General features: G+C 38.5%; 1 protein-coding gene and 1 non-coding gene across 8 annotated transcripts in view; both read left to right on the forward strand.

Annotated features, from left to right (window-relative positions):
* Nucleotides 1-14886, forward strand: part of PCNX2 (pecanex homolog 2 (Drosophila)) — a 150198-nt gene that overhangs the window by 50735 nt on the left and 84577 nt on the right. For all 7 annotated transcript variants that reach the window (XR_005858867.2, XR_005858868.2, XM_015284401.4 and 4 more), the window contains exons 14-16: nt 786-896; nt 2487-2578; nt 13361-13470. Coding sequence is in view for 5 of the 7 variants with exons in the window: in XM_015284401.4 (XP_015139887.2) it covers nt 786-896; nt 2487-2578; nt 13361-13470 (313 nt within the window). In the remaining 2 variants the exon portion in view is untranslated. The remainder of the gene's footprint in view (nt 1-785; nt 897-2486; nt 2579-13360; nt 13471-14886) is intronic.
* Nucleotides 3285-3447, forward strand: LOC112532226. Its single transcript, XR_003074685.2, has one exon. It is a non-coding gene; the product is annotated as a U1 spliceosomal RNA (small nuclear RNA).

The following is a 14886-nucleotide window of genomic DNA, read 5'->3' on the forward strand; positions in this document are numbered from 1 at the left end:
AAATCCTATTGTTACCTTCTTAAAATTTGGCTCGAGTGGGAAGGGGAATGAGTTATACTAATGATTTGTTTAATTTGCTTTTTGTGAGAATGAATGAGAGGAAATTGCAGCCTTCCTAGCATGTAAACTAACAAATATGGAGTTGTTTACGAGGAAGAGTGACTGACACATCATTGTCCTTCAAGATGCAGAGCATTTTGGTAGTAGTATGATAAAGCAGTAAGGATTGATTTAATCATCCTTCAATGTTGATGATACCAGTTCAATGTGCTTTAAAAGAGTGTGCTTTGCTAAACAACTGTGGTTAGCATTTTCTAAGGTGGAGCTAAAAGAAATGGAGGAGTGGCTGGAAATGAACAGAACCTAAGACCAGCAGCACAGATACTCAAATTGTGATTCCTGCTTTTCCTTGTCTGTAAGGCAGCCATTTCAGTCAGCTGTTCTATATTAAAAAAAAAAAAGCTATGTAAAGATGACAGACAGGGTTTAACTCCCTGAGTTTCTTTAGTTTCTTTGTTTTTTTTAATTGTTCTTTTACTACTATACAAAATAAATCTTAAATTTAACCTCTGAGACTTAGTTACTCGCATGTAAAGTAGAACAATTTATTTTGTTTAGGTAAGTAAAATAGAACAATTGTGGCTAAGGGTTAAATAAAGTATCCTTACTAGAGCAATGCTCAGAATTTATTGTAATATATTATTGTAGGATTATGCCTGGTTTTCTGTTCTCTACTTACTATGATGTATGACTGTGTTCTAATATGCATTTTCTTTTTTCTTTAGTGTTTTTATATTGCTTTCCTGCAATTTCTCTTCTTGGTCTTTTCCCTCAAATCAACACCTTCTGTATATATCTTTTGGAGCAAATAGACATCTTGCTTTTTGGTGGTTCTGGTAAGTAGTATGTTGAGACTGAACTATCACTTTCTGAGTGTATCACCTTAGATTAAAATGTATTATTGTATTTTTTTAAAGCACAATGCATCTTAATGTTCAAACAGTGAATGGTATTCACTTAACAATGAGATGGATACTAAACTAGTCAGACCTCCTTGACCAGTTTTCTTTTTCTTTTTTTCTTTTGAACAGTTGTATTCGAGTTGAGAAATAAGCTGTAGAGGATAACTGACATGAAAGAGCTGTTTTCTGACGTCCAATATAAAACAATAACAAAAAAAAAAACCAAAGATAAACTCAACTTCTGGGAAACAAACAAACATAAAAAAACACTCTTAAAAATCCAATTAAAATTTTAAAAAGTCACTTACATTGTCGCATGGTATAAGTTATGATTGTATGACATTTGATTTTTTGATGCTCTTTCAGTCAGAAAATAAATAAGACATTAAATGGAAGACATTGCTTCAGCTTGTGGTGGTGGTTTCTGTTCTTCATTATAGCTTAAATAACAAAGATAAGTGGTATGCATCTACTCTGTCATCTTAGTTTGGACAAGAAACAAACTTTATCCTTGTTCCTTGTCCCAGACTTCATCTGTCTTTTGGATCATAGGATGATGTCAGGATATGCAGACTGGATTCCATTTGGATGAAACTTTAAAGAAAGATATACTGTAAGGGTGCACCTAATGCACTCCAAACACTAATGAGCCTCTAATCTGTGGGATCATACGTGAAATACTGTGCAGTGGAGCATCTCAAAACGCATATATCACAGATTTAACATCCTCAGCACTTTTCATTTAGACCTACATTTATGTCATTGTTCTACTTGCTACTGTAGAAAAAGCATTTAGTGTTTTTCACTCCTTACCTCATAAACACCAAAGCAGACCTTGAGGAAATAAAATGTTGCATGAAGCTCCCATCCCATCATTAACGGTTCCATGTTCCAATGTTGAAAACTAACTAGAGCATTATTTAGCAGCCCAAATGTCTCTGTTGTGGAAGCTCTGCTGAACTCCTAATTCTGTCTGACAGCATTTCCTGCCCTGGCCCTGGAAGTTCTCAAAGGAAGTTGTAGTGAGAGATGAGATGGTGTTCTTCTCTCTCCCTTTAAATTCATTCCTACAGATGTGAATCATAGTTGACCAAGCAAGTTGGGATGCTTTTGGGTAATACCAGAACCTGCCCATGTCCCAGGAGCAGAGAGAATGAGCAAAATTCCACATGGAGCTTGACTAGAAAATTTTCAGATTGTTAACTTCATTACTCCTCTGTCGCAGCATCATGAGGCATACTAATATTTTTGGCTAGGCGGTGTTTAGCACAAAGAGTAATAGTGTGGGAGCTCAGATCTGTGGAAAAAAACATAGAGTACAGTGTCATTAGGCTTTCAGTTTTAGCTGTAAACGGTTCTTTGAGCTGATCTGGGTCACTGAAGGTGATCTCTCAACAAACAGCTTTGTAGTATCTTATATTAACTTATACACATGATGTGATGTAAGAGCTGTTTTTGTGGGGTTTTTTTTTGAATGCACATTCTCATATATGAAGAAATTAACACATGATGTCTGTGTTTCAGCTGCCTCCGGATTAGTGTCTGCACTCTACAGCATTTCCCGAAGCTTCGTGGTTCTGACTGTCCTGTATGCGTTTTGCTTCAGTGCAGTGAAGGCAAGTTGAAACATTAAAAATTCAAAATTTCAGGCTAAAAGTTCCTGTCACTTAACTTCATGTCACCTAGGAGATCAAAACTGTTTGGTGCTACACTGTCATTGATATTTGTCAAGATAAGCTTTACAAGCCATGTGTTAGGTTCTGCCTGTTAGCTACACTGAAATAATTGAAACTGCAGTAGAAATACTAAGGCAAATGTTTGCTTGTGACTAGTTGCTTCTTGGTATAGATCAGTCTGAAAGGATCCTTTGAATTTCCATGACGAAGACTAACATCAGCTTTTATGCTTAAATGATGTAGCTCCTGTGAAAGCCAGGCTAAATTTGACTCATTCCTGGTAAGGTTCATATTTCCCCGGGAGGGGGGAAAAAAGATATTTTGTTGCTTCATAACAGTATACCTGGAGGTACTGAAGCTCTGAGCATCACTTTGGTTTTTGCATACTGGGGTTTGCTGATATTTCTGTACACTGGAAAAGTTTGTGCATGGATTTTTTTAGGACATAAAAACCCGTTAAGGAATATGCTTTACTGTTGCTTTTATTAGTAGGTGACCTGTATGTGTTTGTTCTGTCATGTGATGAGCCGCCAGCCACAGCCTTGTACAGCCTTGTTGCTACTAAGTCAGATAGGCACTGGATCAGTCTCAAATCTCCTTATTTTCCTCCATTGTCAGTGTGTAGAATTTACTGTGGAACATCATTGTACTTACTGGCAGGGGAGACACCATGATCAGGCAGGTGGTTTTCCCAGGACATTGTTCAACCACTGCTCTCCAGGTGTGCTGAGCCCTGTAATTTCCCCAAACATAGGAAACTCAGCTGCGTAATTTATGGTAGTGGGGCATTGCGTTTGTGCTAAACTACCTGAAAGGAGGTTGTGGCAAGATGGGGATTGGCCTCTTATCTTGCGTGACTAGTGATAGGACTAGAGGGAATGGCCTCAAGCTGTGCGAAGGGAGATTCAGGTTGGATGTTAGGAAACATTTCTTCTCTGAAAAAATGGTTAGGTTCTGGGACAGGCAGCCAATTAAGCCACTGTCCCTGGAGGTGTTCCAGAAACTTTTCAGTGTTGCACTAAGGGATGTGGTTTAGTGAGGAAATATTGGTGGTAGGTGGATGATCTTGGAGGTCTTTTGCAACCTTGGTGATTCTACGATTCTGTGATTTCAGACAAGTCTTGGCAGACAAAGTTCAAAGTCAGAAAGGAAGTGTAATGCATGCAAGTTTTATACATGCCTTTCTGTGGCTATTTCGAAAAGAAAATAGAGAATAATAAGAAATTTAATGTTCTGCTTGGGCAGACAAGTGTATCACCTAACCCAGTACTGGGTAGTACATCAGTAGCATAAGAAGTTCAGTTTAGGACTCCATGACCACTTTTTGCTGCACATTTCCCTAATCAATGTCCACAATTATTGGCTTAGATCTCTTGGAGAGTGCATCTCTGCAAATTTTATTCAGTCAGCATTGTCCATGAATTTGCCTAATGTTCTGAATGTGCCTCCTGTGGCAACTAATTCTAGATCTTCACTGTGTTCAGTGTGAAGAAAAGCTAATTTCACCATGTCTTCCCTGTTTGCTAGTATTGCAGAATTGGTGGATTAACAGGTCTGCATTCACTATCTGCTGCTGCCTTGGCAATTTTGTAGTCCTTGGTCGTTCCCACCTCAGCCTTATCTTCTTTTAGCTGGAGAGACCCAGCCTTTCTAGTGTCTCTTTGTGAAGCAGCTGCTCTTTTTCTGGGGAATAACTATGTTAGTTGCTCTGCACTCCACCTTCCCTTAGCGTATATCTCTTCTGCAATTTTTATTTTTATTTTCTAAAATAAAAGATAACGTTGAACTTCTGGCTGTCTTCAAGTTTGCTGTAAGATTCCTGGTGACCACAGTGAGACCACTGTTTCATCCTAGACTTGCCGTAAAATGTATCCTTTAAGGGGTAGGTAGTCTTTTAACATTGTTTCATGACGGGCTAGATGCTGTTGGTGCCTGTGCAGGAGTGCACCAGGATGTGCAGTGATGTACAAGCTATTCTCAACATCTTGCAGGCGTATGTCAGAGGATACTATGTGGTGCTACACATCTGTAGCACAGAGGTACTATCAGTTGTTTGTTTAAGGGATTTCTTTAAGGAACACAAACATTTCAGAAATGGCTTCTAACAATTTGCATTTAAAATTTTGAATAGGGACCTTAAATCAAAGATGGTCAATTATAATGCCTTAATTATCTATCACAGATGAGCAGAGCTGGCTGTGCTTGTGTTTTTAACCATTCCCAATAGTAAGGTAAAATGTGTTAAGCCACTGTTTTATCTTGCCCCTGAGTGGTTTGAGTCCATACACAATAATTTACGGCAACTCAGCTGCTGAGTGGTGGTGTATTAACGCACTCTTAAGTATCATTGTACATGTTGATGTACTCTCAGGGAATCTCGGTCACCAGACTCACCTAGTATATCAGTTATACCGGTTTGACCTTGCCCAACTGTGTGGCACTAGAAAGCCTAAGTACTTCTCTTGTGCAACATCCTAAAGCAGCTGGTATCCCTGCAACGTTTTTCCAAATGTGTTGATGATTCAGAAGGGGGCAGATGGGATGAAGAAGGTTGCTCTCTGTAAGGATGAAAGGAGTGAGGAAAAATCTATAATGGTGAGACAGGATACAGGAGGGAGAAACAGTGAGGAAAAAGGGAGACTACTGTATGGAAGGAAGGAATTGAGTCAAACAACTGTCTGACAGGCAAATAAAAACCTGTGAAAATGATCATTTTTCCTCTAAGTTTGGCAGAGGGCAGTTCACTAGTTGCGGGCAGGGAAGCTGTGTGATGGATACTTTAAAAAAACGGTTTTGTAAATAGTATTAAAGAAAAGCCTCTTAAAATATTCTAGACTCCTTTCTCAGTGTAATAGTTGAAATTACAACATGCAGGTGGCTTTGTAGATAAGCAATCTCCTCATGGATTAGACTTCAAACTGCTTAGAAATATGCTACCCTGAAGTTGTAGAGTGCTATGAAAGATTTACAAGATATCTGCTGTAAATTACCAATATTAAGTGCAGACTTCCTGTTCACACAGAAATTACAGTTAATTTGAATTTTTATGGCACTATTCTTGTGGAGACAGTTCTGAGGAGGTTAATTTAAAGCATGTAAAGATGATTCCACTTGATTCAGCTCGTAATCTCAGTCCACTGGGGTGCTTGAAATCTCGTGTTTTTTTCTGCTAGAAAAGTGCACTTGTATTACCCTTCTGTGTTCTTCAGTCAGGTCTAGAGATTTTTGGCTTTTGGACTTGTAGATAACGCTTCAAGGGAATGATTCTGTCAGATTTATTTTTTCATTAGTGGAGGAAAATTAAGACTTATAAGAGCAGAGGGGTCTGATCCTGAATAGCGACAACTGTGAAAGATGTTGTAATACCTCTGTAAGAAACTAGAACTGTTCTGATATGTAATGGGCTACAACTTGTCATCCTAATCAAATCAAGATCTGATCTGCATTAGAAATTGCAGATTCTAGCTCAAAGGTAGGCAAGTGCTATAGCCTGTCTCACTGAAATGTTTTCACAAAGATAGTAAGTACGTGGTTGTCTTTTTCAGTCTTTAGTTTTACAGCTACTTTATAATTTTCCTTTTTACTTTCTTTATTCTTAGTTTGTTGAAAAAAAGATGAAAGCAAAATTTTCAGTTGTTTATGGATGTCAAAAATCTTCGCAATAAAAAAGATTCAGGGCAGGAAAACATGACAGAAATCCTGTATCAGGAGAAGGTCTGAGTTGCAAAGCTTATTACTTGGCTGAAATGTAGCATTCTCAAATGTAAGCTCTTGTTTATTGGCAGAATATCGTATAGCTCAGCAGGTGTAACGAGCAGAGTTCCATTTCCTGAAATAAATTGCAGAGCAGAATGGATCTATCTAAGTGGTTGTGTGCTTGTTACTGGTGAACGATTGCTCACATCAAATGCCCAGGCTGAGGGCTCATTCCAGCAGTATCAGACTTGAGCCTTTCCTTCCTCAAGTGCTTCTTGTGTTCTAATTATGATCTTCCATGGTGAAACAGCCTAGCCTAATTTCTCTGTGTATGTTAATTATTCTAAAAGGAAAGATAGTATTTCTTAAGGAGGTCATTAGAATAATAGTTTGCTCTATGGTTTTCTTTTTTTATTAGAAGAAATAAACAATGTTTATTCTAGGTCTGTGTTTTTAGGTGAGATTTTTCTTGCTCATTTTTAGAACCACAAACTATACATACATATTTAGAATATGAGGAATTAATTGCAAAATTTTGTTGCAATTAATATGGAGAATTGAATTCACATCAACTAACTCTTTGCTCTACAACTCTCATTTAGGAAGAAAAAAAATCAAAAAGGAGAACTGAGCAATTGTTCTGAAGTATGACCTCAAAACAGTGCAAGTAGTCCAGTTAACGTTCTATATGCTAAAATGAGTTCTGAGGGCTAGGGGTGAATAGCCCTGGTGCTGAAATCCTGCGCCTTATGCAGACCAATTTTGTTGTTGTATTATTTAGTACAAAACAAACTGAGATGCTCTGTGGAAAGAGTAGCTTTGTTGTATAAACCTATCATTAACGTAATTGTTACTGATTTTGTTTGAATGAGTTGCCTGAGGAAATGTATTACATAGTATTCTTGAAAGTTAATCCTATGATCTGCAGACAAAATTTGATTTGCCCAAAGAGTTAATAAGGCCCTCCTCCTCTTTTTTAATGACCTTCCAACTCCTTTGCTATCCCATAACCAGAAATGTTTCCCTCTAATGGCTAAAATGCACATACCATCTAAACAGCAACGGATGATCCCTAGTCTTGTGTTAGTAGTGAATGGGATGTTGGATCATATGGTAGGCTGCTTAAATGTCCATCATATATCTTAATTAGAATCATACGATGAGATTAAAACAGGGGGAAGGCCAAGGTTATTACAGTATTTCCTAGCAGTTGGTCCATAAAACCATGAAACAAAAAAATGGCTGTAATTCCAGGTTTCCATCTGTCTGTTTGAAACCTTGAGGACTTGTCTACCCATCAAGAGAGGATGCTGCTCATTGCGGACGTTGGTTGAAGGCACCTGTTGTGAGAGGAACACATTTTCAAGTCTTCGCTGTATTTTGTTGTAGCTGGTGAACAGAAGTCATTCCATCTGGCATTAATGCCGAGTCACTGCATATATTTTTGTTATGCAGTTGTGTTCTCCCAGTCAAGCAAAGGTGATTTGGCTACAGCTTTCAGGTGCTATGAAACATCTTTTCAGACATCTTATGACTTGGCACAACCATGTCATGAGTGGTACAACACCATCTGCTTATGCAGCCTTACATAAAATATTGCATACTCTGACCTTGATTTCAGATGAGAGAGAAGAGCCTTTGCTTCTAAAGTCCAGAGACCTGAGCTTTTTCTGGTTTCTTTGAGATATTTTTCACCTCTCAAGCCCGTGTTTAATGGTATCGTCACTCCTTATCCAAGTTATTTCCAGCTTGTCTGAGAACGTTCACTTATGTTCACTTGATAAAAAGCTCTAAATTCTGGATATAGTTGTATCACTCCTTTTGGTCAGTTCTTGAGTTGTCACACCTAATAGCATTGCTTTTTCAGCTTTCTGCTTTTTTGTAGCTATAGGGTATTGAGTTTAGTTTAAAATTATCTATGTCCACTTCAGTCTGGCTTTATTTCTGATCTCAGCTTCAGTCCTGTAATCTTGTACAGAAATTGGCAGCTCTAATAGCTACCTTACCTTTGATATATGAAAGGGTCATCTGTTTTTCCTGGAGGACATGCTTTTATTTTCAGATATTATATCCACCAGACTGAAGACACAAGAACTTCTGTGCTTTCTATTTCACTTGAGTAGAATAGTTAATGTGCTGATTTTTGTCTCCTGTTTCATCTGTTTTGGTTTGAGTTCTTTTTGTTTGAATATTTAATGGATGCTTAAATATTATCTATCAGGTATGCCTTCCTATTTTTTCCACACACATTCACTCTGGATTTTTTTCCATCTTGATATCTGTCTTTAGCATTCCAATGCGTCAGAATGCTGCAGTGGAGCAGAAGAGCACATTCTCAAAGCTTTCTGGAATCAGTCCATCCTCTTTTGCCCTCTGTTCCAATCAGCTGGTTTGGATTTGAAGTTCATCCAGAGCTAGTTAATCATTTATTTGTGTTCCAACTCTTTATTTATTTATTTGTCTATCAACTGCTTAAGGAACTTGGGGATTATCTTAATCAGCCTGTGAAAATTTTAGATATTAGACCTACGTCCAAAAAAATTAAACTGATAGGAATGCGTTCATATGTGGCATAGCTGTCTCCTTTTAGTGTAAGTTATTTAGTTTCTATTTTTTCATTGCTTTATACTAGAAGAAAGTTTTTGCTGCTAATTTATTTATTGCTTCCACGGACAGTTACTAAGAATCCTATGAGTATTCTAAACCATTCTCAGCTCACAATTGATGTAGTTTGGCTTGTTGCTTAATGAGTTCTAAACTCATTAATCACTATAACAATGCTTCTTGATTCCTGTTTTCAACGATGTAGGCTTCATCTGTGTACTAATAATTTAGAAATATTTGTCTTTGGGTTTTATAATGGGAAAGAATTGCAAGCATGCATCTCCCTCAGTCTGCTAAGACCATCCAAAACTATTTCTAAAGAGCTCTTAATGGACCCTTGTGTATACACAGAATTCCCAGATGTGTAAGTGACCAAAAATAGAAGCATAGGATTATTAGACAGCTTTGTTTCTTTTTGATAAAATACTTCCAGCACTGCTGGAGGTTTTGAAGTCAAGGCTCATCAATTTTATGTACTTTACAATTTAAAGACCCCTGAGGTTCAAGCAAGAGCTATTAGGAATGTTAATTTTAGAGAGAATTGTCAGATAACATGCTTTTCAGTGGGTGATGTTTGCAGCTGTAGTAAGACGTACACTTCAGTCTTAACTCTGGTAGTTATGCTCTCAGATTTGCATGTATATTATGAACTTATTGCCCGGTTATAATAAAAAAAAAAAAAAAAAAAAAAACAAACAGTATCTGCAGAATCTAATATGGCCCAAGTTTACTTTTATGTCATTGTATAGAAATGTAGAAATCCACAATTCTTGTTTAGGATAAACTCACCATTATGTGAAACATCAGTATTAATGCTCCCTGCCTGATGTTGTTGCCTATCTTATTCTCTAGCCCAAGAATCCTGGTCACAGACTGGGACACTGCTGAGTAAGGTGGCATGCACATAAGCATACCCCAGATCAGTTCCATCCCTAGGGATTTTAAAATAATCATCAATGAACATACAGCTATAAATAAGCAGTTGGAAGTGCAAACAAAGAGAACTTTGATTGGAAGTTGGTAGTTTATCACCTACCAAGGTTTTGGAGTCTTATATGAATGTGAAGTTTTGTATTCTGTGGGTGATGGGAAGATACAACTAGTGGGCATCTCTCCCTGGAGCTTGTATCTAGCAAGTGTAACGCGAGGGCCATGAATAATTGAGGTTTCTTGGTCAATGTGTTCAATGGAAACAGGGTATCCATGGTAACAAAGCTGTCGTATAGTTAACCTCACAGAGAGCATGTCAATGTTACCATTTTCTTATAAGTTTGGGAGTGGGATGTTATTCCATTTTACAGTTTCGTTCAGCTAGCATTTTCTAAGTTCAGAAATAAAATAACATTTCTTGGAATTTACCACCACACATGAGGAACAGCTGACTTTCAACAGCTGCCTTACATACTGTTTGATACAAGCGACAGGGTAGATCCATAATGAAACTAGGTAGTGGAAGTAGAGAGAGAGGAAAAAAAATAAAAGATTAGTTGAATAATGATGAAATGATGAGACAGTATAAAATTAGGTCTGTGTAGTTTTTGAAGAAAAACTGGAGTTTTCCCCCTATATTTAAAAAAGCCAATCACTATGCAAAATACCTTCATCATTTCTTCCTTGAATTAGCATACTAATGCTGTATCAGTCTATCAAGACTTTGAGTTAAGGGACTGTTGTTTTTCGTTGTTGTTTAAAAACAACAAAAGTCAACAGAATGTGCGTGCGCACACACACACACACACACACACACACACACACACACACACAATCACGACCACAAAGAAAAAAAAGAAAAGAACAACCAAAATCAAGAATTCTACTTACCAATGGTTCAGCTGTTTTCAAAGCACTCTCTCTGGCGTACAACACATGATTTATTTTAGTGCACCTTTGAAAGACAAAAGTTTGCTACATGCATTTTTTGGGGGGAAGAAGCAAAAAGGATAAATAATGTAGGACAGAAAGCTACTATCAATGCTCTTTAAAAATATGCTTTGCTCTCCATCCCAACTAGTGGTAAAAGACTTGTAAGTTCAAAGACACCTTTATCTTTCTGCTTAGTGGATTGTTCTGGGATTAGACAGTTCTGCGGTTGAAGTGGAACACCACCCCCAGTCTCTTTATCTGTTTTAACTCACCACTTTTATCCTTAACCCTGTAAGACAATTTCACTTGTTTTAAAAATGACTACATGAGTGTCTGCATCAAAGTCAAAAGTGTATGTGAAAGTACTACGTGTCGCCTCGCCCAAATGAGATAGAGTAGGCAGTCAAACTCGCTGTCTAGGATGACAGATAATGCCAGCTTCCAAGACTAAAACCTGTCATTCCTGTTTTCCTACTGTGAAGAATCATTGTCCAATTATTGACTATATTGTTTTTTCATCTTTTTTTAATTTAAAGCTCTACCAGGCATTGTTAGGGGGGGGAAATGACAAAATGGAACAGGGTGCATTACTGATGCTAGAGAAATTATGCTTATCCTCCTTCCCAGCCATACAGTGAATATTGATGCCTATCTTGACTGCCTTTCTAGCTCTCTGAGAGCTCAGTTTTCAGGGGTCAATTAAGATGCATTTTGAAAGGGGAGCACAGGCTAGCCCAGTACAGAAGCTGCTTGTAGAATACAGTAAATGTGGAAGTAGAGTTCCTGAGACATTACTGGGACCTGGGGAACTTCAGGCCTGGCCTTTTGACATGGTGCTGGGGAAAACTGTGGAGCAGATCATCCTGAGTGCCATCACACAGCATATACAGGACAATCAAGTGATAAGGTTCAGACAGCATGGGTTTGTGAAAGGCAGGTCCTGCTTAACTAACCTGGTTTCCTTCTATGTCAAAGTGGCCTGCTTTGTGGATGAGGGAAAGGCTGTGGGTGTAGTCCACCTAGACTTTAGCAAAGCTTTTCATAGTGTCCCATAGCTTCTCTTTCTTGGAGAAACTGGCCGTTCATGGCTTGGATGGGCATATGCTTCACTGGGTAAAAAACTGGCAGGTTGGTGTGGCCCAAAGAGTTGTGATGAATGGAGTTAAATTCAGCTGGAGGCAAGTCACAAGTGGTGTCCCCCAGGGCTCACTACTGGGACCAGTTCTCTTTAACATCTTCATCGATTATGTGAACGAAGGGATCGTGTGCACCCTCAGTAAGTTTGCAGGTGTCTCTAAGTCAGATGGACATACTGATAGGAAGGATTTACAGAGGGATTTGAACAGTCTGGATTGGTAGGCTGAGGCTGACTGTATGACACTCAGTAAGGCTATGTGGTGGGTCCAGCACTTGGATCACAACTGCCTGTAGCATTGCTACAGGCTGAGGGAAGAGAGGCTGGACCGCTGCCCAGCAGAAAAATGTCCAGGGGTACTGGATACGGAATAGGCTACAGTTCTGGCATTTATGAAAAAATTTGGCTTCAGTAACTTTTCTGCAGTGTCTTGAAGAATATGAATTTTTGACCTGAGACTAAGTGTGGGAAAAGTTAAACTAAACTATACCTGACCCAAAACCTGGGAATGACCAAATGAAAAATAGAATTGAATAGTGAAGTTTAACGTTGTTAGATAGAAGTTGCGTGGAAGCATGGAATAAGCCTAGCAAGTGAAATGGCTACAGATCTGACCCACCACATTTGTGTCCTCCAAAGCAAAAATTTGTGTCATTTTACAGCTTCGATTCACAATATTTAAGACTCTAATTTGTAGCTGAGGACTCCACAGATGAGGTGCTGGTCATATTAATTGTTCATTAAGCCTTCTATTCCTCCACTTATTAACTCTAGCCTATTTTAGCTGCTTAAGTTGTCCAGAGGTGATTTCTCATCTTGATTATGCCCAATGTGCTAATGAGCATTTGAATTGCTCTCTTTTACCACTGCATAGGGGTAAAGTGGCTAGTGCTCTCGCTATGCTGCTATGTTACATAGCATGCAGGGCCTAGATTTATTATACACAACAGCAGAAAGATTTAGGAGTCAGGTGCCAGAACTGAACCCCAGCTAGGTGATATTGGCTTTTGTTACAAGCAATCTGGCCAGAGGTCAAGGAAATCTGTATCAATTTATGGTTTAGATAAATACTCTGCACATAATTTCACTTGTTTCATCGACTAATAAATTCACTCATGTCTCATTTTAATGAAAAATTGCCTCTAGAGTTTAAACAGGAAAGCTTGTTTTTCACATGGTTTCTAAGCTAATTGCTGGTAATGGAGGAATGACAGTAATATTATCACAAAAGATGCCTGTAATAACTTAGTCTTTTTCACTATAATGGACTTCGATATGATAAGGAATTGTCAAATCTTAATAGATAGCATACAGATCTAGATGCTGTGCATTTAATGCTACAGCACAGCTTTGTCTACTTTTAAAAGAAAAACAGTACTGCATTCCTAACCTGTAAATGCTCTGCTTTCTGTTCCCATGTCCAGGAACCCTGGGACGCACAGCACATTCCAGCACTGTTCTCTGCTTTCTGTGGTCTGCTAGTTGCACTTTCTTATCACCTCAGTAGACAAAGTAGTGACCCATCTGTACTGATGTAAGTTGCCTTATTTATTGGTTTCCCTGTATAGCACACAAATTTTGGTTTTCTTGGTGTGATATCTGGGTTTCAGAGTTGTGGGGGATTGTCCCCCAAAAGTAGTGTGGTTAAGTGGAAATTCCTTGGTAAATTCTGATTGCATGGTTGGTGTTAGTCCTGTAAGTAAATGAAGTGCTGCAGCCAGATCAGCAGTATGGCTGGTTTACTTTATGCAACACTTACAAATCCTCTGGGGCAGATTCCACCCTCTGGGAAATTGTATGCTTGCCACATTGGAAGATAGTGATTTGGTTGAGAGGACTTGCAGTCTACTGATGCATTGGGTGACGCCTTGGTAAGGAAAAAGGACTTGTAATGTTTGGGGAAGTGGCTTTAAGATCATCTCTCCCCTTTTTTGCTCTGACGTGCTCTGCTGATGGTAGCTGAAGAGAGTTTGTGTGTATTAAGAGCTGATGCTGGGAACAAGAAAGATCCAGGGGAGAAGGCCCAAAATTGCGTTATTCAGCTTTAGATAATGTGAGAGTGGGCAGTGTGTAGATCCATAGCTTTGGAGCAGTAGTCATGAGTTTTCCTGGGTGGAACTGTGTTACCTGTCTAGGAGGCTGTGGTGGTGTATAAGTACCTGGGTGTTGTATGGTGTGAAATTAAGCAACAAGTGGGCTTCATGCTGCCATTATCACCTTTTCATCTGGGACTGAGCTTCACAGACATCTTGGTCTTTCCTAGCATGGTGCAGGGAGACTATTTAGCTTTGGTCTAGGTTACACATGGTTAAATTGCAAATGAGCATGAAAGTGTGAGCTCTTTAAATTTTGGAATAATTTAAATGTGCTTTTTCTCCCCCACTCTCAAGGAAGGACAGACCAACTCTTTAAATTCCTTACTAACGTAAAAACTTGTCTTTCCTTTAAAAAGTTTGCTATAAAGAAGACATCTTATACCATTAAAACCATTCCATCCTTTAAATCTAGTTCTTGATCCTTAATCAAATCCTCAGCAGTTGAAATTGTTAAATATCTCGTTTAGGTTTTAAAAATAACATCAAATAGTCTTCATGCAACCATGATGAAAATGTGTAGTCCTTTAAAAAAAAAAAAAAGTTTTAAGGCAACTCTAAACTTAAAGGAAGGTAAGGCGACTGGAAATGGTGTTTAAGGGATGAGTTGTGACATCAAGATGGAGAAAGTAGCACGTCAATCTTGAACTGGATTTCATAAAGAAACCCATATTGGTTTCAGCTTACCTGAATTGATAAGGGGCATGAACACAACAGTAGTCTCTTAACTCATTTCTCTAAATGACTGAGGCACATTAACTGGGCTGTTCTGGTTGGTGAGACCCCTTGACATTGTGAAGAGAAAGGAAGTTTTACTCTGATCAAAGGTTGAGCTGGTTTGTATCGTCTCCAGCTAT

Source organism: Gallus gallus, chromosome 3, assembly GCF_016699485.2.
Source record: "Gallus gallus isolate bGalGal1 chromosome 3, bGalGal1.mat.broiler.GRCg7b, whole genome shotgun sequence".
Classification (NCBI taxonomy): Eukaryota; Metazoa; Chordata; class Aves; order Galliformes; family Phasianidae; genus Gallus; species Gallus gallus.